At 39.8% G+C, this 27,296-nt stretch overlaps 2 protein-coding genes across 3 annotated transcripts in view; both read right to left on the minus strand.

Annotated features, from left to right (window-relative positions):
• The window catches only part of LOC130164416 (glucosidase 2 subunit beta-like), a 119,279-nt gene extending 99,173 nt beyond the window's left edge, over window positions 1-20,106 (minus strand). For both annotated transcript variants that reach the window (XM_056369146.1, XM_056369147.1), the window contains exons 1-7: window positions 19,908-20,106; window positions 19,388-19,504; window positions 17,612-17,707; window positions 15,594-15,651; window positions 14,491-14,608; window positions 9,944-10,073; window positions 3,071-3,137 (exon numbers count right to left, since the gene is read on the minus strand). In XM_056369146.1, the coding sequence (XP_056225121.1) occupies window positions 3,071-3,137; window positions 9,944-10,073; window positions 14,491-14,608; window positions 15,594-15,651; window positions 17,612-17,707; window positions 19,388-19,504; window positions 19,908-19,989 (668 nt within the window). In that variant the 5' untranslated portion in view covers window positions 19,990-20,106. The remainder of the gene's footprint in view (window positions 1-3,070; window positions 3,138-9,943; window positions 10,074-14,490; window positions 14,609-15,593; window positions 15,652-17,611; window positions 17,708-19,387; window positions 19,505-19,907) is intronic.
• Window positions 20,107-21,180: 1,074 nt separating this feature from the next.
• Window positions 21,181-23,494, minus strand: LOC130164078 (doublesex- and mab-3-related transcription factor A1-like). Its single transcript, XM_056368507.1, has 2 exons — window positions 22,422-23,494; window positions 21,181-22,175 (listed from the first exon to the last, which is right to left on the minus strand). Exons 1-2 carry the CDS (start codon window positions 22,897-22,899, stop codon window positions 21,394-21,396), a joined length of 1,260 nt encoding a protein of 419 aa, XP_056224482.1. The 5' UTR covers window positions 22,900-23,494; the 3' UTR covers window positions 21,181-21,393.
• Between the last annotated feature and the right edge of the window lie 3,802 nt (window positions 23,495-27,296).

The raw sequence follows: 27,296 nt of genomic DNA on the forward strand, positions 1-27,296 counted from the left end.
CTGAAAAACTTACGCAAAGAAAAGTGTCCCCAATCACAGAGGGCATTTATATACATATACACCATGGCATCATAGGAGCAGGTGCTTTGCAATGCACACCTTCAGCAGGTTTCACTGAGAGAGACAGTGTTGAACATTAGGGAACTCACTCTCTCACACACACACACATGCGCTGATAAATCTGGACAGAGGGGAGGGGATAAAAAGCACAACCTGTTCGTGGGCCTTTGGGAGGCTCCATCATGGTTCATTTCCTGAAGCAGTTGGTAGACTCTATTTATAGGCCAGCATACTGGTACCAGTTAATCCTGCACTGGGCTGCCAACTTCCTGCCAGCTGGCACAGTGGGCTGCACTTGTGTGTGGTGCTTGGGAAGGTTGAGGATGAAATGGCGGTGAGAGAGTCCAAAAGCTACCTTAATGACCAATATGTGGGGGGAGAAATTTTTCCCCATAGTACAAACTGATAGGAAGAAACTTTCAGTCTGAATCTTCACCAACAAATGTAGCAAACGCAGCAACAACATTTCTGCAGAGTTAAAATACAATAATGCTGATCGTGAGCAGCATGTTAGCTTTTGACATAATCTTATGTATTTCAGAGAGAATTCAAAACTTCCTGAAAAAAAACAGTTGCCATTTTATTTTTTCCATGAAGCAATTATTGGTGGCTAAATGGACACAAAAATGAGATTAGTGCACAGTATAAATGAGAGAACAATTATCTGTGAATCTGCATTAAAGATAATTAGCAATTCCAATTGCGTGGATTAAGAACGGGGTAGTGTTTTGCTAAGTGTCATTAGGGACAAAGCCAGGAGCTTTTTTTGTACAAGATAAAGAGTCTGCAATGTGCATGCTAATCCGGTTCAAAGTCAGCAAATTGTCTGGCGATGAGCAAGCAGCAGGTATACCGACTTTTGACTTTGCATTTATCATAACAGCAGCTAAATCAAGCTTGACACTTGGGTGTGTGAGCTGCAGAGCCTTACAGGAAAAAATGGTGATGTAGCATACATATACAAAGCCTCCACCTCCTGCTTTATTCAAAAGGGCATCAATACATGTCCTGCCTCAAGATAGCCAGCTCACCGAATCCCATTGACTGACGGACTGAAACAATGGCAGTATAGGAATAAGCGGCACTTGCAGATATTTTCAGCTTAGTAATGTGTTTGTTTAAGCGCAGCCCGTGGAGAGACACCACTTGGGATGGAGGGGATAGAGTGGATGGATGGAGGCAGGGCTGGGCAGGGAAGGGGAAGGGATTGGGGGGGCAGAAGGGCTGAATAATGGTACACATCCAGGCGCAGGAATGCATAAGTGGGCACATAGCGCTCCCTGGAAAATCGCTGCACAAGCACTTCATCCTCGATGCAGCCATATGTTTTATAGCGCTTTCAGTTTACTATGCCCAGCCCCACTGCCTTACTGGGAGAATATGCCCAGTTAGCTTAAGTAGTATTGATTTTTTTTCTTTTTTCCAGGCGTGGTGTGGGAAGGTGAGGGCGAGGAAGCAGTGGAGAAAAAGCATGAAGGGGGACAGGCTCATTGGGTACCATGCGCTCTACGTTTCTGCAAGTCAACAGCAAATTTACGTATCTTGCTGGAAAGCAAAATGGATGCCATTCTCTTTAAAGCTGGCAGTGGTTAAACACTGCTCACAACAGCATGTTTGGCAGCTTGGGTGGCTGAGGGGAAGCTGGGAGATTGTGGGGAGGGTGGGGGGGGTTGGAACGACAAGTGGGTCTGTTGGGACGTGAAGATTAAACAACACAAATAAAGCAATGAATTACTTTTTGAAGTTTGCACAAGAACAAATAGGTGTAGGAGTTTCAGGGAATGAGATGTGTGCACTCAACTCAGACTGATGAGACTTCACTGCATCAGAAGTTAAGGTGGAACTAATGAATGTAGTACATATACATATTGATGTGAATTGGGTACTCGTGAAAAACCCATTTATCTTATAGCATGAGCAGACAGAATAAATGTAAAAGCCAAAATAAGAGTCACCATTTTAACCCAGTGCTCTGGACCTTCTTTATCTTACTCATCTGTTGTGTTGTTTTTGTTCCATAAGCAGGTTTTCTCTTGAGGACTTTGAGAATTACAAGTCAGTGAACGTGAGTTCTGTGAATTTGTGGCTCCATCTGACATGGTAATATTTCTTAAATCGACTCTTATCCACAATGGCAGACAGTACAGTGATTCCTTAGGGTGTTACGCAAAACTATTTTTGTTTTCATGCTGTCTATAAAACTAAATACCTGCTCTACAGGATGGCTGTTTTTTCAGTTTTTGTGCAATTTTATGTAATTAGCTGGTGTTAATTAATCAGTGAAGTTTACCATTGAAAAATATTTTGAAACACCTAAATTTACCTGAAATCTTACAGACTCCAAGATCCTCGAGTAGCCCTACTTCTTGAGTTGTTAACTATTTTTATAGTTTAAAATAAGATTTGAAATGACAATGTCAGTCATATCTTCTGAGCTATATACATCTCACTAAAGCTTGCTCATTTTAGCAACCACTAGTTCAGCCTGAGAAGCTCAGTGGATCATTTGGTAGAAAAAAGGTGAAGTCAGATTTGAAATCTTCAACCTTGTTGCTCTTTTCACACTCCCCAGTCTTCATACCCGCTGTGCTACATTTTTAAACCTGCACAGAAGGAGGAGAAAAGCCCAAAACTGAGAGCAAATACGCTTTAAGAATTTCTTTAGTATTGGATTTCATAGCAATCTAAATACTGTGACAGAAGCATTTTCACCCTGGCAAGAGTAAAATCCTGAGGGAGAAACTGTTTCAGTATAAAAATATCAGTGGTGGCCTTCAAAAAAAAAAAAAAAAAAAAGACTCCCTATCATCTAAAAACCTTTGCCAACACTGTTTTTATCTAAATCCAGCCAAACTATTATTACAGCATATTTCTATTATTTATTAACATTTTAAGAATCCCACATCAGACATTTCTAAAAATGAGTTAGCGCAGGGAAAAACACAAACATGAAAACTGGGGCCACGTGGTTTTCAAATGTCAACAATGAAATGATCAGCATGTTATTTACCTGCCATCTTTATTGCTGTCCAGTAACTGGAAAATGCTGTTTACTGTGCTGTTCTGATGTCTGAGACCTAAAAAAAAACAAAAACAAATCATATCTGGGTTAATGCAAAAATACCTGATAGTTTACAGAAACCATATTCTAGCAGTTCACATCATGAGCACAATGAGCCGTGATAACAAAGAGGCAATATCTTTTATAACAAAATTATGTAGGATGTTCTCTTTAATCACCAATCAGCGCAATAAACACTAATCCATCTGACTGCAAACTGAGAGGCAGGGATATGAGAAAAGAACAGAGCTGGAGTTGGATTTAAAATATGGGGAGCGGGGGGGTTTGGGCAATCAGGCAATGAGTCAGTCACGCTGTGCAAGAACATTTGGTTTCCCTGTAGGAAAAAAAAAAAAAAGCATGTCAGAGTCCAGAATGCAATCAGGAGGCTTTGTGCTGGAACGGCTGGTATGACAGTGATTTCCCTCTTCTCCATTCATATTCACAGTGCAGATGAAAAGGAAACGCGAAAACTTCCTCTACCCCCTTTTCCAGCGAGCATGTGACCCCAACTGATTCATTTTGTGAATCGCATTCATTGGAGTGGGAAGGGAGAGGAAGTTCTCTTATGTTCGACACTAAGCATCTCCCACATCATCAGCAGAACGGAGAATGTAAAGGGGCAAACTGATTGGCCCCTAAGTCTGGGGAAAAGCACTTTACATAATGCTAATTGCACATCCGCCGCAATTACCTTTCCGTACTAATTACAGAAAAGCTAATTGTGAAATTAGCATTTTTTTCCCCTCTAATGTACAGTAGAGAGTCTGTGTTGAGTGTGTACTGTGGGGGTGTAAAAAAAAAAAAGGGTCTTAAAAAAATAAAATAAATAAATAAATAAACCCCAGTTCATGAACTCAGCCTTGCCAAAATGAACCATAAATCCATATTTATAAAGTCATGCTGTTTTTTGGATTTAAGTTTAAAAGATGCAAGATTATACACCACATCTTGTCACCCACAATATGACTGGAAGCAGCAAACGTCTATAGAGAAGCCAGATTCCTCACCCCCGTTGTTGACTCTACTCAGCCAAGGGGAAAAAACAAGATTTGCTAATATTCTTCTGCAATACACACAGCATCTGTCATATTAGTGGTCTCTTCCTTTTGTTTGAACAGCGCTCTATTCCCAACCTAATGCTTGACATTCTCAACCCATCCTCTAGTCGCTGTGTCTCACGAAAAAATGAGTGCACGAAGGAGGAAGAGAAATGGTCTCATCCCTCCCTCCACTGCAGCGCTGTAGCTATGAAAAACAACCATAAGGAGGATAGATGGAGAGGGGAGGAGAGGAAGGCAGAGAGAGAAAAAGATGGAGAGGGGGGTGTTGGGGTAGGGGTGGGCAATGTGGTAAAAGGTAAGAGGAAGAGTGGGGAAGAATGTGGAAAATAAGTGAGGAGAGAGTAGGAGGGTGAAGAAAAGAGAGAAAGGAGGTTCAAGACATTGGCTCTTTAGGCCAATGGCACATATAGGGGGCTATGTTTACTAATGGATACCATCACTCATCCGCCCATGTTGCCCTGGCGATAGCACTGCACACTCGTAAAATAAAGACAGGCACAAAGAGAACAGAGAAAATGGAACATATCAGCAGGAGACTGCAGATCTTTGCCTGGGCTGCAGACCATGTTATCCATATAAAGCTTTCTTTGTTATTGTAGGCTCTGCACTCCAAGGCTAACAATACACACATTTTGTATTCTTTCATACACTATAAGCAATATTTCCAGGCAGGAAATTACCTCATTCTGTGAGAGGAAAAAGTGGAAATGGATCAAAGGGCGGCAGGTGTTGTATTGTATCTTTTACTTGACTTTTTACTTGACGGAGACTTTGTAAATACAAAGACAGTCTGTAAATGAGTGTTTTATCCTACACAGTGCATTCAATCAATGACTTACTAAATGAAATTTGCTCATAAATTCATCAGGGATGTGATTACAGTGACAGAGTCCAATGCCTTATTCTCAGCAGACGTCTCAAGGTCCCCACTTATGATTTTTCAGGATATTTTAAACAAACTGACCTGATATGGCAGAAGCTTCGAATGGCAAGAAGCTACAAAATTCACCTTATCATTTTCACAATGTTTGCAGTTGCTTATTTCATCTTACAGGTTGGCTTGTTTTCTGGATATATATAGTAGAAAATACAGTTCATGAACTCCAACATCTTTAGCAGTTGACTTTTAACATGGCTTAAGGGTTAAGGCATTGACCATAAACTGAAATGTCCCCGGTTCGACTGTGGCCAGGGACCTTTATTGACCTTTGACTCCACTATCTGTTTTCTAATCAAGTCTTTAAAAAACATTTGAACAATAAAAAGTTTTATAAGTTGGATTGCCTGTCTCAAGTTACAAGTTTCAAGTTTTTTTTAATGCATAATCTTCATTATGTATAAAAAAAAAAAAAGAAATCAATGTTTGCTCAGAAGGTAAGAAAAATAACAAAAATACTGTGGTGTACTAAATTGTGCGCCCACTTTTGTGTTTAATTTTAAAGAAATTGTATTAATACAAATTTTTTTGAGCAGATGAGATGCTGATGATGATTCTTGTCTTAACAAAGGGAGAAATACGAATATATCAACACTGCAGGAACATGAAATGTTTGGCGCTGGATTTGCTGCATCCAGATTATCCTCAGGGGAATTTCTATTGAAATCCTCTGAGGCAGACTGGAAGACAAATACTGTGTTTTTTTCACTGAATATTACTTGTTTGTTTTTTGTTTTTTTATATCTATACAGCCTTATGCAAAACCCTGCATATGTAGAGCTACATACAAATATACAAAGACACCCTCAATGATGAAATATATTTCACACAGATGCTGTATTGGTATTAATTTCAATTTGACCCCATTTGTAGTAACTGGTCTTTTATATGGTATGAAAGAAGTGGGCTCCAATGTCAATGTAAACTACAACATCTGACACTGAGCAGCCAACATAACATGCGCACTGAGATCCAATCACAATGCCGGAAGAAAACTCTGGTCTGCGTCAACAAGTCTTATTTTTCTGTAGTTTGTGCTTTTATTCTGATAGCTAATCAAATGATTCTCCTTTAATGTGGTGAAAACAATAATGCTCGTCCTTCCAAACAATGATGATATTGTTTAGGCTAAAGTGTGGCAGGGGAACAGAGAGGCTTGTGTTATTGTGTGATAATTAACTCTAAGTACCACCTGGCCTTATACTAAATTAATGCGATTCTATTATTTATTTAGTCAAAACTTTGGTCAGTTAGTCTGGTAATACTGTCTGACTACAACAAGGTCTTATTTTTTGTGCAACATAGTGGTTTTATGGATTGTTCGTAACACAAATACATCAAAAATTCTACACTTTAAGCTATGTTTAGATTTAAAAGTGAAACGTGAATGTAGAATCTAGAGCTCCAGCGATTAGTTTATTAATCAGTTAATCAAAAAAATAATAATTTGCAGCTATTTAGTAAATGATAAATTGTTTGTTATTTTTCTAGCAAACACACCTGAAATGTTCACCTCAATATGTACTAGTTCAGGTTTATTAAATGCAAGGATTTGATGCCTTTTACTTTGTCATTTATGATAGTAATCTAAATATATTTGGATTTTAGACCATTGGTTGTTTTAAAAAAAAAAAAAAAAGCAATTCACATTAATATTTCAGAAATGATGAAACACTGAGATAATATGAAGCAAAGGATTTAATCAGGAAATTGAGAAAATAATCACCAGATTAATCCAAAATGAAAATAAGTGTTAGTTGCAACCCTAATATATTTAGCATGGTTGAATTATGTCAGAAATGGATGCAATTAGAGCTGAAATTGCATGATTGTCAAATCTCAATTGACAGACCATGAATTACGTCCATATTTGACATAATTGTGTAATGATGGATTTGACATATGCCACACTCCGGTTCTACAAAAATGTATGTTTCAAAGAGCTAAGAAAAATGAGAACTATTTATTCAATCTTATCCTTGACGACAAACTAAGCTGCTTTGACAGCTGAAGCATCCTGTCCTTTCCTTACACTTAATTCATGCTATGGGCTGTCTATTAGTGCACTCATGTACCTTCGGAAAACACGAGTAGCAGGGAGATGGTTTGCAAGACGGTCCGCCAGAGAAATCAGGTCAACCAGTGGATTAGCGATGAACTTGAGGAAATCCCCTCAAACTGTGGGTGAACTCCAGACAGTGTAGCTTTGCATATTGGGGCGAACCACTGAAGGCAGTACGATACGTAAAATACGGTATGACTTTACATGAGGGGGATCATATCAAATAAACATCATTAGAAAAGGAAGAAACCTTTACGTGAACCCAAAGCTCATCAAGGATGGCATTAAGAGGGAATTTTTCAAAAAACAAGCACACATGATCACTGTCTGCTGTGACTAGATGAGAACAGCAAAGTCTTTGTTATTCAATGAGGATTTACTCCTGATTTCCCAGCATGCTTAACAAAATGTAAAAGACCATGAATACCAAATGTACCACTTGGCTAATAGAAGGACGGGCTATATCTCAATTCTACAATATTTTCTTCACCGTGTTACACACATTGTGCCATTTTCTTTGAGGGTACAAATAACCTGGCCCTTTAAAACTTCTCAATAACTGTGCATGAAGCCCTGGAGACATGTTTGAGTGACAGCCGCGGTAAAGGGAAAGTTCTTCTTTGCAGGCTCAGCTGCTTGTTCTTCTGGCCTTTCATTCCTATTTTGACACGGGTTATTGACAGGTCATAAAGGGACAGACATGAACAACTGTGTGTTTCTTTGTTGTGATGTTGCTATATTTAATTAAGGTAACTCAATGTTTGCCCTCATGGGTCCTCTGAAGTTTAAGTGTCATTTAAGGAAACTGTTTTATAGGTTCACTTTGCAACCAAAATGTATGAGTAGGAGACATGTATACAACATGCACATGTATTAATCGGGGGTGAAAAGAGGTCTAAGGGAAGTTAAGGTTTCTAATATAATAACATGGAGAAAACTGCAGCCATTTACTTGCTGATTTCTGTGAGTTTCGATGAGTGCTGTGGAGGTCCAAGAAACTTATCTGAGATGAAAATTCAATCTGTTATAAGGGAAAGCAAGATGCTTTGAATATGGGTGTGATCTTAAAGCATAGAATGTAAATGTAAAATGTTATATTATGATATGCTATTTGTAAGAAATTGCATCATTTAAAACGGTATTGTAAGTGATCCCAAACTGTTGCCTAGCACTTTAATCAGGAAAAAAAAAGCAATTAAAAAAAGGTAATAAATTCACAACTGCTTAGGTCGCTCTTCTGAAAAAGTATTTTGAGGAAAACAAGCTCAGGGCTATGCATTAGCCAGATCACATTAAAAATTCCATCAAATATAAAAGTTGGAAAAATACTTTCTTGATTGCTTCACCTATACAATCTCTGCCTTAATTTTTTTTTTTTTTACTCAGGGAATGAAATCAAAATGTGCATGAAAGCCTTATCAGCTTGCCACCCAAAATAATAACAGTCGGGCCCATTGGGGAGCCATAAAGTGTTTGCTGAGTTATACTGTTGGCAGATTAATGGTGCTTATTCACTAAAATTCAAGTATTAATCAACATGTAATGTCATATGCTGCAGGAAGGGGGAAAAAAGGCTGGATAAGTCTCTGAAACTTGCCTTCAAACTTTAACGCACACAAAGGAACACACACACACACACACACACACAAACTGTCATTAGAAGTGCATAATAAAAGCCTAGATGGATAGCCAACATGGACAAGAAATGCCAACGCAACCACCAAAATGAAAATTGATGGTTGTTACGCCTTGATGATGAGCAGTAATGGAAGAAAAGCGATGACAGGCTTCAGGAACGTGGGGGGGGCCAGTGACGTCTAGCAAAGATCAGCTCACACAGTGGGAAGCACGATGGATGCACGTTCAGACGAAGCACCAAAGTCAAATGACCTTTATTGCGATCAAAACCTTTACTTGAGAGGCAGTTTGACACAAGGCAGTTGCCAACATTTCATGACTACAGGGATGAGCGTGAGAAATCCAAGAGCAATGTATTAAAAAGCAGACAAGTGCCATTTTAAATGTTTTGTTTGATATATTGACAAGCAAACCACAGAAAAATACAAGAAAAACATGGACTGTGCGCCACTTTCCCATTTGTGTTAAATATAAGTGAGCTTTATAGGTTGTTACAAAAAGGAATGTTTAAATATTTCTTCTGCTACAATATAAAAATCTCAAACCTTGAGCTCATTTAACTCCACCAATCTCTCTCCTCTGCTTTAGCCCACACACACATGTAATGACTCTAAATCCTTATAGACTTCAGTGGAAAAAATGATTGAGTCCATTCCCCATCCAGCCCCACAACTTTCTGTACATTCACATACGCAAGCCTGAACGTCACTTAAATGCCGAGCCAGCTTGTGCTCGGAGCGATAAGGGAATTTTCCTGTGAGTCATAAGCAACTTCTCTCTGAAGGTTTGGGGAAAGTAAAAGGAGAGCTGCGGGACTGCAATATGCTGTTGCTCAGCACTCCTCTCCCAGCCCATTTATTTCAATGGCACAGGCATCTGTATTTAACCCTTCCAGCTGTTTCTCGTCCTCCACCATATGTCATCCTGACCATCCTGCCCGAGGTGCTAAGGTCAATTTACTTTTGTCCAATGTAAGGAGCTGAAATGAAACGGAAGCAGCCCTGTGGTGGCCATAACAATCACCTAATGTCTGCACACTGAAGCGATTCTGTGGATTGAGCAGATTGCTTAAAATGGACTCAAACTAAAACATGGCAGGTTAAGGGCTGAACGACACTTACCGCTGTCACCTGCTTCCAGTGCCCTTAACGTTTGTTCTTTGAGTCGGTCCGCCTCGTGTTTCTTCCTTCTGTGTTCCTCTAGTTTGATCTGTAGGTCCTCAGCTACCTGCTGAAGCTCTCTGAGCTGGGCCTGAAGAGAGACGATATAGAGACAAACAACATCTACCATCAGAACATATGGCAAACATTCCACCTGCTGCGGACACTTTCCTACAGTCAGTCTGCCAGTAAGTGATATGATCATACTTCTTCATATTTTTTCCTGATGTTATCCCTAATTTGTGGCAAATGTCTAAAGAGAAAGCACAATTTTAAATAGTAGTTTGGGCCGCTGTAGTATATATAAAAATGTCCAAAAGCCCAAAATGAAAGAAGCCATTACCATCTTGAAATTTTGTATGAATTCTCTTTCACTCAAATGAGCCATGTAACTTTCCCACCACTCTTAGCTCATAATTTAAATCTTGGCTCCTTTTTTTTGGTAAATTGCAGCCATCATCCACTGCACATCTTTATTAGATTAGATCTTTATTAGTTATTGGTCACTTGGTCAGAATCTGGTATTTCTGGAATTATGACAAAATACCTGCAAAACTCATCACATTCCCACCAGTTTCAGGTGTACTTTGTGTTTAGGGCCAATTAGCAATTTTACCTGCTAAACATCAGCATGTCAGCTGTCACTGTGACCACGTTAGTATTAGCATTTAGCTCAAACCATTGTGCCAAAGTACAGCCTCACGACTGTTGGCATGAAGACAACTGACCCGTAGCCTCAAAAGAACCAGGTTTTTAGGATTGAATATGCCTCTGTTCTTATTTCCATCTCTTTGCCTATCTTTCTTTATGCATCAGTATATCTACCTCCAAACCAGAACCAGCCCGTGTATTTACAAAAACTTGTGTGACAACACTCGGGTCTGCACAATGGACTATTTAAATCACTTGCGTCAGGAGGTGTTGCTGTCACACCAAATATGACAGCTTTTGACAACCAAGCATAACCTATCATCACTCTCCGTAATGGACCAATTAATATGAAAGAGCAGCAGCTCCTTGTTCGTGTGCGTGCGCGTGTGTGTGTGTGTGTGTGTGTGTGTGTGTGTGTGTGTGTGTGTGTGTGTGTGTGTGTGTGTCAATACTGCCTTCCAATCTCTCCTCAGAGACTCTCATAATGCGGTGATGGATTCTGCTTGGTTCGGATAGGGATGACTACCTTTCTAGGCCACGCTGCTTGCTTAGCCACCTCCAGTTTGCTGCAGTGATTTATGGGCTCCATTTTGAGTGAACAAGAACATATTTACTAGTGAATAAGACCCAGAACATGTAAAAAAAAGTTCCTCCACTGTGTTAAAACACTGTATAAAACACTGGAAATTAATGCACATATGTAAACATATTTGTGTTATGTAAAATATCTGAGCTCTCTAAAGACGAAAACCTGTTTAGTCATATACTCATCTTAAAACTAAGCAATATTCGGACTTCTCCCTGCTGTATTAACTCTTGGAAAGCTGCAGTAAAGTTTGAACAAAAAAAAAACCTTCCTCCTGACAAAGCTAGCTTAAGTAGAGAAAAACATGTTAAAAAGGGACTGAAGACTAGCAACTGCTGCACACCATTTCCTGCTTTAAAATGTACACTTAGAGCGGGCCAATCAAAAGAAAGATAATCAAAAACCTCCACAAAGAGGATTTTATTGAATACCAATTTGTATTCAATTAACCGCAGCATTCCCATTTCTGCCGGTTGTAGGGCACTGACACACTACACTCAGCATTCATTGTGTAAAGGCTTCTAATTTGATTAAAAAGTTTTCTAGTGCGCCGTCTCTTTAACAACAGATTCTTCTTTAACCCTTGAACCGTGGGAAGAGTTCACTTTTGAGTCATTGTGTAAGGTTTCTGAGACGAGGCCCCGGAGATAACCCTGCCATATCAACAGAGACACACTGAGAGAAGAAGATCACAATGTGCGGCGGGGCTCGGAGAGCTGGGTGACACTTCAGCCTCGATCTGCCAATCAGCCGCCGCAGAAAAAAAAAAAACATAGGTAAAAAAAAAAAGAGAACAGAACAGAAAAGAAGGGTGCAGGGTACACACTCAGAGACCATCAGCTGGCAAATCAGACACGCTTGTGACTGTGTGTGGCAAAAAGTGGCCTTCAGTCAAAATCTCTGTTGTCAAATAAGTGGTATCTTTTCAACTGTATCTTTCAGGACAAAGCAAAATGTTTTAAATAACACTTCTTTTTCTTCAACAAACGCTGCTGTAAAGTGCTTCAAAGTACTTGAAATAAAGTAATTTCTCACATAATCAATGCACAAAATAAGATAAGTCCTGAGAAGGTCAAAACTCTGAAATGTGCAGCAGAATCCCAACTCAACATTTCAATATTCAGTTGAAATGGCCATAACTACACTACAACAACTGTACAAACAATGCTCTGGTCTTACAATTTTCAGTTTTACTAAAAAGGGAAAATTAACTTGCATATTGCAGTACGTGAGTCAGACTTGACCATCTAACAGTGGTGGGAGGGCAACTATTATTTCCTAAAGCACCATAATGCATTAAGTAATGGGACCGCTGAAGCAGTAAATATAACTTACAAACATCTAAAGACATCCTCAGCTGCCAAATTTACCAATTTAATTTGCACCGAACTCCAGGGCTCCAGTTTCTAATTTGGCCTCGTGCTTGTTGAATGAAGTGTGCAAATGGAGAGCAGAGGAAAAACTGCGAAGCAGTTTCTGCTCCTCTTGAAGCTCGGTAAAGGAGTGTGTTGATGTTGCTCAAAATGGGCTTGATCACTCAGGTATTTGTTTAATTGTGTTGACTTACCCCCAAACATTTACTCCTTACTGATTTAAAGTGGGTGCAAATGAAGCATAGTCACAACTGAAATCCTTAAGAATATATAATAGAATGCAAAGCTGATAGCAGGAGGTGAATATGATGATGTTGATGGGTCATAGATGACAGTACAAACTATGAATTGTTTGGAGAGGAGCTGTACTGTATTCTAAACACAATCATAATATACTGATATGTTTATTATGCTAAAATGCCATTAATTGATCAATTAAAACACAGTGATACTATGAGCTAATGGCTGGAAAAAATGCTTTTCGGCAGTTCTGAACAAACCAGGCTGAACGCATCACGTTGACAGGGCAGAAACTTACTGCACAGCAGACTAAGGTTGGTGCTGCAAACCGCACAGCAGATGCCTATAGCAGCAGGTGCCATGAACACGTTTGGTCACAAAAATATCATAGAGCACAAGCTGCTCATTTAGACCAGGAATTCTCAGAGCGCAACACATATAAAAGCAAATTAACCCCAATGTCCCTATCAATCAAGTGTGTTAGCTAGCAAGCCAGGTAATAACACAACAGTTACTGACTGGCAGGTAGCCAAGGTGAAAAGTTAATTAAATCTATTGAGGATAAGTGAAACAATATCTACTCACAATAGCCTACAAAGTAAAAGCACATTGGTACATTTTATGATAATTTGAGGGGCAGTCTTCCATAATTTGTTTGCTGACCACAATAAAAAGACAGAGGGTAACGAGAAAAACAACATGCAGTTAAGTGCCCTGGCCAGGACATGCAATGACATGTGCTGAAAACCAAATATCAGACTCCAGAACAATGGTATTCCAGGGCAAACAATCCCCAATGCAGTGCACCCAGAACTTAGCTTGCAACATACATCACTTTGTGCTAAAGTTCATAGTAAATGGGTTCCCCAGCTTGACTGAAATAGGTTCCAACTACCCCCGGCATTTGTTATGCAGGGTACAGGATACACTTTGCACCCTAATGTATGAGCAAATATCTTACAGATGCAGCATTCTACTGGTGCAACAAAAGTTTGTACAGAAATTACAGTTTCCCAGACACTACACTGTAATGACTTTGGTGACCCCCTCCCCCCCTTTCTCTGCATTTTCCCCAGCACCACCATGGGGATGTCATTTGTGCTTTTGAACATGTTTACTATGTTCACAAATCACCACTGTGCCTAAGTACGACTTAACACAGCAGCTAATGTGGCTGCAGACTCTCGGGCTTGTTGTTCCATAAACCATAGCAAACAAAACTGAAGATGGTCACATGAAACAAAAGGTTTGACAAAATGTACTAAAAGAAATGTGTTAAATAGGATCACAAATAGTTAAAGCACACTGAAGAGAGTAGAGATGTGATTTGATCATTTAAGGTAGATCTAGGATCAGTTTTCCATAATATATTACTGATACAGTTAACATTAAGGGTGTCTCCCTTTCCCAGCACTTTAAGATCATCTGTTTTCTATTAAGTATAAATTTATACGCTACTATGTATATACAACTTAATGAATGTAGCGTATATTTTGTGCAAACTCAAACTCAACACAGTTTGAACAACACACAAAAAAAAGTTACTTGTGTTCTCACAGCAGGAACAGGGTAAAGCTCTTCAGTGGAAAACCCTTGATGACTTGACTTAACAACTATATGCTCTATGGTAGTAGTTACTTCAGCAGAATACAGTGTACCTGCTTCTCCCTCCAGAGCAGCACTCCCTCCTCAATCAGTTGCTGCTTGACTCGCAAACCCTCGTCCAAGGTCCTCATCTGGCCCTCCACGTATGCTCTCTCTCTCTGTCCCAGATTCCTGGAGGAGAGCGAGAGAGAGGATGCACACTCCCATCATTACTGAGAAAACATCGGCCACCCCTGCTACGGTCATTGAGATGGCGCAATCCAATTTTTTAAGGGCCCACAATACAGCAGGAATCCAAATGGGAAAATAGAAAAGTAAATAAGACGGGGGCTGATGCTCTGTGGCTGAACTAAATTGTTTTTGAAGTCTAGCAAACACAATATGAGTGTGGACCTTGTGAAAACATAATGAGATATACTCTGCTTGTATATGGTTTTGAGGCGAATGGCAGTGAATTAAATAATAGAGAACTGTCAACAAAAGAAGTGGGATACTGCATTAGAAGTTACATTTGCACAGCGAGCGTCATGTCAGCATCATAGTATGGTCAATCTTTGTTGTGCAGCGATGAGAAGATGATAAATATGACCTGGCAGGAGTCTGAGGTCTTATAAATATTTTCATTCACAGCCCATGATCTCTGTAGTATGTAATTTATATCCTAAAGAAACTAAATTATCTGCATGAGAAACACCTCTGGGTTGGGTTATTGCAAGTACAATTTATAGTGGGAAAAGGAATGTGTAATAGCAGTGGTGAGTCAGATGTGTCCTTGTCATGGACGAACTCTTCACTATTTGTGATGCACATACAGCACATTATAAGAGACAGTCTGAACCACATCAAGTTTTTAAATCAGTGACACCATGCCCCCTGGTGGCACAATGAATGAGTCACTTTAACATGGGTGCATCAAGTGAACAGTCTATCACACTGATGCTATGATAAACAGCCTTATCTCAAAGTCAAACTGGATAAAAAAAAAAAATCTGCATCTTTATCAAATTGCACAAAAATGCACAGTTTCACACATTTCCAAAACAGAACGGAGGTAGGTAAATGTTTCTATAGCTATGCACGGGCCTCTAATAACATATTGCGAGTCAAAATCTGCATGTGTTATTTCATAAATATTGAATCGCAGTTTTCAACTGACCAGCAAGTGTTCTGGCAGTGAGCGTGGCTGTTGTATTCATCTGAAGCATCGCAGCAATCTGGCGAGAGACACAGGAGAAACCAATCCAATGCGCATACACAAGAACAGAAGAGCATACAACAAATCTACAAGGTATGTCTTTATTCTAAATGATGTGGTCAGTACAAAATTTGACAATAGAAATAAACACAGATTAACATTTAAAAACAATACACACTAAAAACACATTATGAGCAACTCAGAATGATCTATTTTCAGGTACTTTTTGGAGCATAGTATTTCTCAAATATGCCCATAAAAAGTGACAATTTGACCACAACGCTTTTATTTTCCAACATAAAAATGTTGTTTCACTATTTTCTGACATTTCAAAGATAAAATGAATAATTGAGAAAATAATAAACAGGTCAAAACAATTTGGCATTTTGGGATACATTCACTTTCTTGCCGACGATTAGATAAAAGGATTTTTACCTTTCTCGTGTGTGCACGGTAAATATGAAGCTACCGCCGAGCTTAGCATAGCACAAAGACCGGAAACATGAAAAGGGTAACAAAATCTGCCTTCTAGCATCTCTGAGACTCACAAATGAACACTTTATATGTTGTTTGTTAGTTTGTTAACCAGAGCCAGGCTAGCTGTTTCCCTTCATTTCCAGTGTTTGCGCTAAGCTAAATTAACAGGTTGTTGAAACATGGGTGTCCATTTTCTCACCTAATTCATGGCAAAAAAAAGCAAACAAGTGTCAAACTATTTTTTTACTATTCCAGCTTTATTGTGTTTAATTTCGCTATGAGCCAACATTAACCAGTAACACTCATTAAATGGCTCATGTACCAGGCTCACGCCAATTGTCTTAGACGAATAAAAATGATAAATGATAAATGAGTATTCTCTATAGTGCCGATAATGTTAATCTAACCAGTCACTTTTCATCCTCAAAGACAGAGATTAGATCTTTGTATCTGCATGATATCTCTCTCTGGTTCAGAGAGAGTCTCTTGAGATCAGCCACTTTACAAGATCAGCAGCATGGTGTTTTGTAAGTGCTCAGATCAGGCTTTTGCTTAGATGTTTTAACCCAAGAGAGTGGGCACAGTGTGAAACTTCTCAATTATCCAGAACCCCATTGGTGACCAGTGGAACAAGAGTATCGCAGCCCAGAAAGGGAAGCCAATGAAAATTTTCTCAACAAGCAGTCGAAAAGGAAAAAGTGACGACGCGTTAGCTATTAAGTGGCTCCATTCAAGGCGGGGAAGGTATGAGAAGACAAGTGGGAGTAGAATAAAAGGAGAGAGGAAAGGGAGATGGCAGCTTTGAGAAATATTCCCCTACTGTTTTTTTATTCTTCATTCGTTCAATTTCTTTTTTACCCACTTTGGTTGAATGCCGTCGTTTGCTCGTGAAAGAGAGATGTTGACAACGGAATGTATTGATTTTATCCAAAGAGGAGAACTACTGGAGAACAAAAGTAGATGAGAAGGCGGGGCTGAAAAACTATCTGATTAGACACTGAATGCGGCAGATTTTACAAGAAAGAATGGAGTAAAGCCTTGAGGAAAAGGACAGGATGTTTTTCAAGGAAAGCTTAGTGAGGAAAGCGAGTGTGTACACGCCTGTATGTGTGTGTTAGAGAGCCATGTTTACTTCATCTGTTTGTTCGCACTACAAAAAGGAGTGACAGTGTGAACACCAAAATGTCAGCTTCTTGACATCATGTAGAATATGAATTCCCTCCCATGTCTGCAAAACACTCAAAATGGGAAATACAAACAATACCCAAGAAAAATTAGGACTTTTTAGAGTATATTCTACATCATATCGTTTCACCAAATATTTTTAACAAATACGATCTGTCACTATGGCTCTCTACAGCCGTTGTTGTCCTTCAAAAATGCTGCAGCACAAAACACTGTTAATCCATTGCCTTACTTCAAACGGTTTTGTAAAGTTTATTAAAGTCAAGTCCCAGCAGAGTATTATTTCTTCCGCTATAATGCAATATAAAAAGCCTTACCACAGATGCCATCATTGACTCGCGATGATGGGATGTAGTGTGGGCGGAAACCCAGATTTGTGCAGTAGAATCGACCACGAGGACAGGCTGACGTTCCTACACGGGGCCAGGAGCAGAGGTCAACGTTATATAAAATAACTTCCAGAAACAAATTCATCTAATCAAAACTATTCATGATGCATGCGCAGGAGTTTTATCCAGTTGCTGACGTGAGTAAACATGCCGTTGTGCAGAATTTGCCGGCATTTTGGTTTGTTGTTTCGGTCGTTTTATGATTTCTATTATTTTTTTGTGTTTACTTTTCTAACAAAAACTGTTTAAGAGTCGAGTATGAGTGTGCCTCAAAAACATGTTTTGTGTCGTCACAGTGACCTTTGACCTTTCACCACCAAAATCAAATCGGTTCATCCTTCAGTCCAAATGAACTTTTGTACCAAATTTGAGAATATTCCCTCTAGACATAACAGAGATATCGCATTCACGAGAATGGGAAAAATGGACAACCAGGAAACATAATGCCTGCAGCCCCGACAGTCACCAGTACCGAGGAGTAAAAAGGTCACTGTTTTGCAACTTTTGAGTGTGGTATACTGCATTTAGTGATTTTTTTTTTAAATGTTAATATACTACATAGTCAAATATGATGTAATTGGACACATCTCAAATTATATCAACTAGAGGTCCAGGGAATTTTCTCCTTCTTTAACTCTTTCTGCTGCGCTGGACTGGTTGCATCAGAATATTTGGAGCCAATCACTCTAAAATCTTACTGTAGATGATATTACCAACAGACTCAATTTAGGGCTTGTGAATAGGTACCAGAGGGTGTCTACTGAAATATCAAACATGGCCTAAGCTTTATACACACATATACGTATATGTATACACACACACACACACACACACACACACACACACACACACACACACACAGGCATATATATATATATAAATATACAGTGTGAATTTTCTTTTCCAACTTTATCATTTTGTTTAAACTCAGTTATAGCAATTACATTGTGTGAATTTACAAAGAAATCATTCACATTTCATTGCTGTGTCTGAACATTTTTTTTCTCTACATTACATTTTCTGCAGTGCTCTTTTTCTTAAGTTAGCAAGGTTTTTATTAAAATATCAAAACATTTGGTGTCTTGAAGTCTTAAGTCTTAAAGCACTGGTGAGAGGAGTTTATTCATTGTTGACAATGTTGACGTGATTGACTGACTTTGCTTGTTTCGACACATGAACGTGGTTTTCATGGTTTTAGAGGCTTTTGCACTGAAATGCATCGACTGTTTTGAGAACTGGATTAAGAGTTGTGATAATGACGTTTCTGATGTATGAATTTCATCAAAGTGACTGAGAAAAACTGTAACATATAGAATGCAGAAACGGAGTCAACCCCGCTGGCACTGATAATAAAGCATCTGCTGCTCAAAAGTTGGGCTTATTTGACAAACTTCAACTCTTTTAAAATAGGCAAGTATGAGATTATTAAATAGACATTATTCATCTCCAAAACCCAACTTCATCTGGGGAATATGTGGTGAACACGTATTACAAATGAAATGTAGCACAAAGTACACTGATAAGCCCACTTGTGTATCTAATATGTCAGTTTAACAAGGCTGTTCAGATACTCAAATATTAATGTCCTACAATAAGAAATTGTGTGTGCAGTAATTATTAACAGTGTACCAGTGACAGTGATGGAAACACAGTTTGCTGACATTAGTAAACAGACACCCACTCGAACATTGGTCAATGTTTTACCTGGTTCATCAGAGCCATCTTCACAGTCGCAGTAGTCATCGTTCACCTGCTCAAAGGGGATGATCTTCGAGCCATCAATGCACAGAAAGGACTTTCTCTCTCTGTAGAAACGTTTGTCTGTTACAGAAAAAAAAACATCACACACTGATACGTTTGTGACCTTGAACTGCAGCTAAACAGTAACCAAAGAAGTGGATTGAAATCAACATGTGGCAGCTATATCTATAAAAACACAGTGCTGAAGTGCTGAGTCTGTGATAAAATACAACTGTAACTAGCTTTATTAACCCTCTAATTCTGGTATTATTGCTAGCACCATGAACAAAGTTTAAATGCTGTGTACAGCTGTTGGAAAACATCTGCAATGATGACAACTACATAATCACTTGCTTCACGGTATCTGTGTTAATGCTGAGGGGCTGTTGTTGTTAAAGTCACAACACGTTACATGTTGCAGCACAAAATATCTATTGAAAGCTATTTAGCTTTCGAGCTAGGTGGTAGGGGACAGGGAACTTACAGGACGAAGATATTCCTCTTATTTTCCGCGAGTCTACGAAACCACACCAGAAGACAGCTGCGATAATGATGTGGAAACGCATGTCAGAGGGCAGACTTGAAAACTGTCTCCCTCCTGCCTCATAAAAAAAAAAAACCCGCTCAAACGTGTTTAAAACTCATGATATGTATCCGACATTCAAACTGGCAGTGTCCATGACTTCCTGAAACAAGCGGTCACGTGACGTTACTGCGGCTTTCTACTGGTTTTTATTCGATTCCTTCGACCAGTCACGAGTGAGAAAGGCTTCTGAGACGAGAAAGAAATACACTTCGGTTTTTTTTGTTGTTTTTTTTGGGTTTTTTTAACCACATGATCAATGATTTATTACAGGCTTACATTTAAAGCTCTGTGGTTGAGACTTGTCCAAAACAAAAAGTAATTTTTCAGGCTCAAACACCTTTATACGCTCAAATTTTTCAATATTTTGTTCAATTTATGCATTTGAGGTGATATAAGAAAATAACACGTGTATTTATAAATAAGAGGGGACAGACAGAGGCAAAAGATTTATCCAGAAATATAACATAAGTTACACAAATCACCTGATCTGTATTACTTACTATTTACTGGTTATGAGTTCTAAATTCAATTATTAACTTTTGTGTTCACGCAGGAACAATGCACGTTGATATTTAGAGTTTAAGTAATATTACTGTATGAAGTATATAACACAGATGGGGGGGTTTTTATACCCATTGGCTAACATTATATCCTTGCCTATGATGTATCATAATACCGCAGCTGGGTAACTCACTTGGTACATGTGGGATCATTATGGGAAAAGCTTATTTACTCCCTGTAAAGTGACGGATCCGTGTTATTTCCCTGTGAGGTGCAGCTTCTCCTCTAGTGACGTTCTAACAGTTTACATTGTTATCAATGAACAGTCTCTGAGGTTTTTACTCATATTCTTTTATACCTGATCACTGGCACCTATCCCTCCCTCCCAATACTCAAGGGCCAAGAGTTCTTGTTACTCTCCAGCTTTATTTGTGCACATAGATTTTACTTTGTGTGATGATTGTATGAATTTTACCTTAGTCAGAACACATATCAAACATATAGAAATGTGAGTAGGCCTATGTGTTTGAAGATAATGATAGATAGATAGATAGATAGATAGATAGATAGATAGATAGATAGATAGATAGATAGATAGATAGATAGATAGATAGATGTGTCATCATGATGCGATATTGCCATAAAATCATGAACACAAATAAGACATGTGCACCTTTTAATGATTTTATTAACAATTAACAATAATCACAAAATTAACACCATAAAAACAAACAAAAAGTGAATTGTCAGAATGCAATGTGTTTAACCAACACAAATTGTTTTTGAGGCACTTGAAAAGCAATTTAAAGGTAAATCTGAAAGCCGATTTACAATAATATCAACTAAGGAAGTAACATTTTTAATTGTGTGGATTTTTAGTTCGTCATTTTTCATGGTTAAGCCGTGTGTAAAGGCCTGTGTTGCATAGTGACTCCTTGCTCTGAAGGTAAGAGAGGTCACGGATCATGCCTGGGAAAGAATAGGAGTCCAAGGTTGGACGCAATGGAAACACTGGCATCAGTCCGGATGTCATGTATGGTGACATAAACCCTGCCATACTGCCGTTTGCAGAGGAATAGGTCAGCCTTAAAGGGCTGACACCGAGGCGAGGGCTGAGCCCGTACAGGCTGTCTCCACCGGCGGCCGTTGGTGGCATGTGGAGCGGGGAGAAGGCTGACTTGTTCCCCAGTGCACCAAGCGCTCCAGGCAAAGAGGGCCTGAGCGCGTTTGGGTGATTAGACGGAGAAAAGCCATCAGAGTCAACATTGTTCTCTTTGGCGCTCAACACCAGTTCAATTGATTTGACGATGTCACCTTTGCACGTTCTCACCATAGACTCTAGGGTGTCCCGCTTCTGATGGGGGAAGATCTTGGCCATGATATCGGTGGGGTCGCGGTCCAGGCCCGGATAGTCCTTGGGTTTCTCCATCTCACTCCCTGACTCCGGATCCGAGGGGGAGAGCGACCTCTGCGGACTCTCTGTGTGGTCCGAGCGCTGGTCAAACACCGGGGATGGACTTGCACTGTCATCAGTGAATGAAGTGGTGTTGTCTTTGCTTGGAGACAGCTCCTTCTTACTTGGAGAGGGCAACCGTGTGGTGTGGGGAGCGAACAGGGGTCGACCCATGAATCCGTTATAAAAGTTATACTTGCTCAATTTGTCATCTGAAATATGGATCGAAGAAAAACAGATGGTTTGAAATCTTATTTGCTAGGTTACACATGTGCTTGCATCCAAACAGTGTGTAAAATTAGTAAACAATACAATTTTTGTAAAAACTCTTAAATCTACCTCAAACTACGAATAAACCAATAGCAACACATAATATTAACTCAAACAATGATAAGGTATTATGGAATTCTTGGCATGGGATGGGTAAAATAATCTCAGAAATTATCATTTCAACGTACCATCTTTTTGGTTCTCTGTTCCAAAAACATCAAAACTAGGAGCTGTTGCAGTGTTGATGGTAGTTGCTGGCACCCCAGGGCCTACAGGTGACCCCTGAGGGATCCCTGCTTCTCCCCCGATCCCCGACCCAGGGTACAAGAGCCGGAGCTCCCGGGCCTCGCTCTCCTCCTGAGCCTGCTGCCTCCTCAGTGCCACCTGCGCGGCCATCACCCGCTGCCTCTCCGCTATGAGAGTGCACTTTGCGCACACGCAGTCTCTCCAACGACAAAAGCGCTTGTGGCCTTTCAGTGCGGAAACCACGCCGTGGTTCCTGCATCTGGCGCACTTCGGGGTGCGGGGGTATCCCCTCTCCAGCGCGGGATTACAAGCCCGGAGGAAGAGAGGTGGAGGGCGCAGGAGGGAAGGGGGCATTTGCAAACCACCGAGAGGGTTTGCGGTGTGCCCGGTGAGGCCAAGCGGTCGAATCCTGCTGTCCATTGCCTGAGGGGAACCGAATGCAAAGTCCAACACAGTTATTCAAATGCAGTCATTTAAGTGATGTGGCCTTCTCTGAGTGACTGGAGACTCTTTACTGCACCCTGAACCAGCGCGCCTTAAGTGTCTCCTCTCCAGGTGGTTTGACATGAAATACAACACCCTAGTCACACCCCTTTCCGCTCCAGCTTCTTAACGCCCTATCATGTTTATTTGCATCCCGGATGAATAGTGGTTTAATCTGATGCAACTGAGCCTATATGCAGCTGCCGTTTAGGAAAAAGTGAGGCCTATAAACCCAGACTATGTATGATATTTAATCCCACGTTTGGAATTACGATCTGGGGGGATTACATTTAAATTTGCACTGGGCTTTTGGTTGCTTTAACATTTACAATGATTTAATATGCACCATAATGCACCACAGTGGACTAATATGTAAAATGGTGGACTTGTTGAATAAAGGAAAGAAGATCATTTTGCCTCAGGTCAGCTACATACAATGACCCCTTTGGTTTCCCTACTGAACAATGAATATTCACTATTAGGATGTTTTTAACACAACAATGGCACTAATAGCCACAAAAGCAACAGGTAATTATCTACCTGGTTATTCTGTTGAACAAATTAACTTGACAAAAGACCCATCTGTCAACAAACACCCAGTGAGATTGGTGGATAACTAATCACACCTTGTCACATGTTTCATTCATTTCTCTCCATTCAAACAGGATCCAGTTACAAGCAACAGATTGCCTTACTGTTATTACACAGAAAACAACTTGAGCAGAATGTGACAAACACAGTGGCGGTCGCCAAGGGGAACACATCACTAAAACATTGTCAGCCATACAATTGCACATGTGCACATTGTCTTTCTCAATAATGCACAACCTGTAGTGTTGTTCAGTCTAACAGCCCTGCAATAAATTCAATACAATTATAACAATAAATTGAAGTCTTACAAGATGTTCCATTTACTTTGTCCGTGTGTGTGTATGTGTGTGTGTGTGTACTGTAAATGCTTGCACTTTCTATGTCATGTGACTCCAAAATAATAAATAAAATTTTAATATTGATCCTATCCTCAGCTATTAGACTTCTCCTAATCATCTGTAGATGTGAGAGCCAGACTTCAGTGGCTTCTCTTGGTCTCCTCGTACTTCTGTCTCCACTAGACTCCCTCTGAATAATGGATGTGGGTTAAAGAAGCCGTAGATGGAAGCACTCATCCCCCTTGCGGCGTTTTACTGAGATAATGATTCCCTGAAGGGCATCTCTGAGGAAGGTCTGCTGCAGCACAGGCCAGAAAAAATAGATCATTTTCTAATACACAATGATTTAATGCAGATATAGCTATTATTAGTCATCGATGTTACTACTTACCACACTCACAGACTGGTAGGTGTTTCTATTTGCTGATAAAAGAAGATTGCTGTTCTCTGAACCAAAAGTTATGAGTGACTGATGCTACTTTTTACACCTCTCCTTCGCACGGATTTCTGCTCCATCACACGCTGAGTAATGGATCTTATCGGCGGCGTACCGTAGCTCCCTCCTTCGCAGTGCGAGGAGATGTAATATGCACACCTGCACACATACAATCATGCATGTACCGATGCAAAGTGCAAAAACACAATCTCTGGTTTTACGTGTGTACAGGCATTTGTCGTAACAAAAGCATCCTGATAATGACTTGTATGGTAAGAGGCTTTGAGAGGCGAGTCTGCTATTTGCAGAAAGATGTACCAGAAGTTATGAGGCTTAATAGATAGGGGTTGGTACAGACTCACTCCAGCTGTGCAGGACATGAAGATAATCTGAAATGCATCCATCAACACAGAGTACGTCTGCTGCTAAAAACATAAATAAATGCCAGTGATGCACATGCTGTGTGGACGCACATGCAGCTTTTATCATTTCATCCACTGTGAAGTGGAATTTGAGGTTTGGATTTGTGGCTGGCAAGTTTATCCAGGCACATTAAGCTGCTCTCACCTGGCTTTTTATACAGACCACTTAGGTTGTTTATATGGACCAGTTATAACTGGAGGGTGGCTGGAAACAGCATGGTATAAATGCGTGTTTCGCTGTATATCGAGCTCTTGGAGCAGCTCAAATTTAGTCTTATTTTCTAATTATCCAGAGGAGGAAAAGGGAACTAAAACATCCTTTTTTGGGGGGGAGCCTCTATAAACTGGGTAATGGAGAAAAGCTGTAGCGTTATATTTACTCATTTACTGCCTCTTCTGTTTTTCTCTGGATCATAGGATTACAAGGCCAAGCCAGTGCCTTCCATCCACATCAGGTTCACCTTGAGTCAGTGTAGTTTCTCAACTCTCTCAAGTTTGTGCTAGTCTACCATTTGATAGTACGCACTACTGTTATCTCTGCATTTTAGCAAACCTTTAGCCTAGGTCATTGGTTTGCATGGATGATGTGGTTTTAGTCAGAATTTTTCAACCTCACCCCCTACACAGAACGAAGGGATTATCAGGGATAACTGCAGTTAGAGTAGATATGGCTAGACAGTGTCTTAATTGTGTTCTTAACAGATCTGCACATGTCAGATATGGTGTTTCATCACAACCATGTGCCTCCTAGGACAGGGCTTTATCAGTGCAGCTTCTTATCTGACACAAGGTGGCTGCTAATCTACTCACAAATCTCACAAAACCTGATTATGTCTCCCACTGTCAGAGAGATGGAGAGAGGGAGGGGAGGGGGAGAGGTGAGAAGGTAAGGCTGAGAGGAAGAGAGGTTCATTATTCATGAGTAAATCACAGCATCTGGATTAATGGTTTATTATATAGTGTCCTATATGAAGACAGTACAGACTTATACATCATATCATAATATATGGGTTATCCAAATAGCTCCAAATCCTACTTTGATCATTTGGATCTTGCCCAGCAGTTCCAAGTTTTCTGAAGCATTAAGGATGGAAATCGGGTCATGTTATTGTTGCCAACTCTCAATCACAGACGTAAAAGAAGAAATCCTCATGTGACACGACTTAGACATGGAAACATTTCAGCGCCTTAAGTTTCAAGTCTATGGCATTGTTTCTGAAGATAAAGCACTCACATTACAACAAATCCCCCTTTCTTCCAGTATGTGAAGGGTCTTGACCTTTGTGTGTTTACTTTCTCATCTGTCAATTCACACCCTTGTCATTTAAGTGCCACGCAGTAGCCTCCACTTCTCTGCTGACGGTCGAATGGCCACCAATGATGGCCGTCAGGTTGCTCAAGTTGCTGTGATCAAATATAAAACGCATCTAAAAAAAAACAAACAAAAAAAAAACACAGTGAATGTAACTTTCTCCCCCACTGTTGCACTTTTATGGCGCTGATGCTTTGTTGCATGAAAGCTCTGTGAAAAAAAAAAAAAAAAAAAAAAAAAAAACCAGAGTAAACTGATTTGTGTTCCATGTGATGTGTGTGGCCCCAGCGGAGTTCAACAAGCAACTTTGCTTTTAGTGGAGCTTTCAAGATTGTTTCCTCTGTTTTTATTTTTGTGCCAAGGGATGTTGACTGTTGCTGTGCTGTTGGACTTGGTTTCTCTGTTTACAACGCCTGGGGCATAAGTGACGCCTTTGCCAGCATCCTACGGAAAGATTCTCACACAACTTTCTCTGGAGAACAGACTGGTAGCTTCCTTTGAGGTGCAAAAAAAATCACATTGAAATATGTAGCCTAAGTTTTGCTCCAAAATAAAATCTTTGTGACATCTGACAAAAAAGGTTTAGTCTTTAAGAATAATTGATTACAGCAAAGTAAACATATTACAGAACATATGTTAATTATGTTACTTACTAATGTTGCTGATGACTTTTGGTACATTTATTTGACAGCTATTTTACTATTTACTTCGCTTGATCGTGTTTGTGCATGCTGAACATGATAAATGGATATAAGCCTTATCAGACGAATTAGGCCTAATACAATGCTATACATTAACAGTATGGACAAATACAGTTGTTTGTAGTAGTTAAGTAGCACCACCACAACAAGCACTGACAAATGCTGCATAAATGTTAGTTTATCAATCATTTATAACAGTTTAAAAGGAGCCATAAGCACATTTACCTTTGTATATTTTGCTGATAACACTTCCTTACTTTTAAGGAATAATGCTTTATTGCTGAAAGTTACATTAGAAGATTGGTACCACACCTGTGCTTACGCTACATATGAAGCCAGAGGTAGCACGCAATTAGCCTAGCTTAGAACAAACTTTAAAACAGGAGGAAATGTGACCAAAGCTCAAAAATCCCCCTACAGGCACCTCTAAAGGAACATTTTCTTTAGTCTAACTATTTTAGGAAGGCACTACAGTCACTGCCCAGCCAAGAAACAGTTAGCATATAATCTCCCATGAAACCACAACTTTTCATT

This window comes from Seriola aureovittata, chromosome 23 (assembly GCF_021018895.1).
Source record: "Seriola aureovittata isolate HTS-2021-v1 ecotype China chromosome 23, ASM2101889v1, whole genome shotgun sequence".
Classification (NCBI taxonomy): domain Eukaryota; kingdom Metazoa; phylum Chordata; class Actinopteri; order Carangiformes; family Carangidae; genus Seriola; species Seriola aureovittata.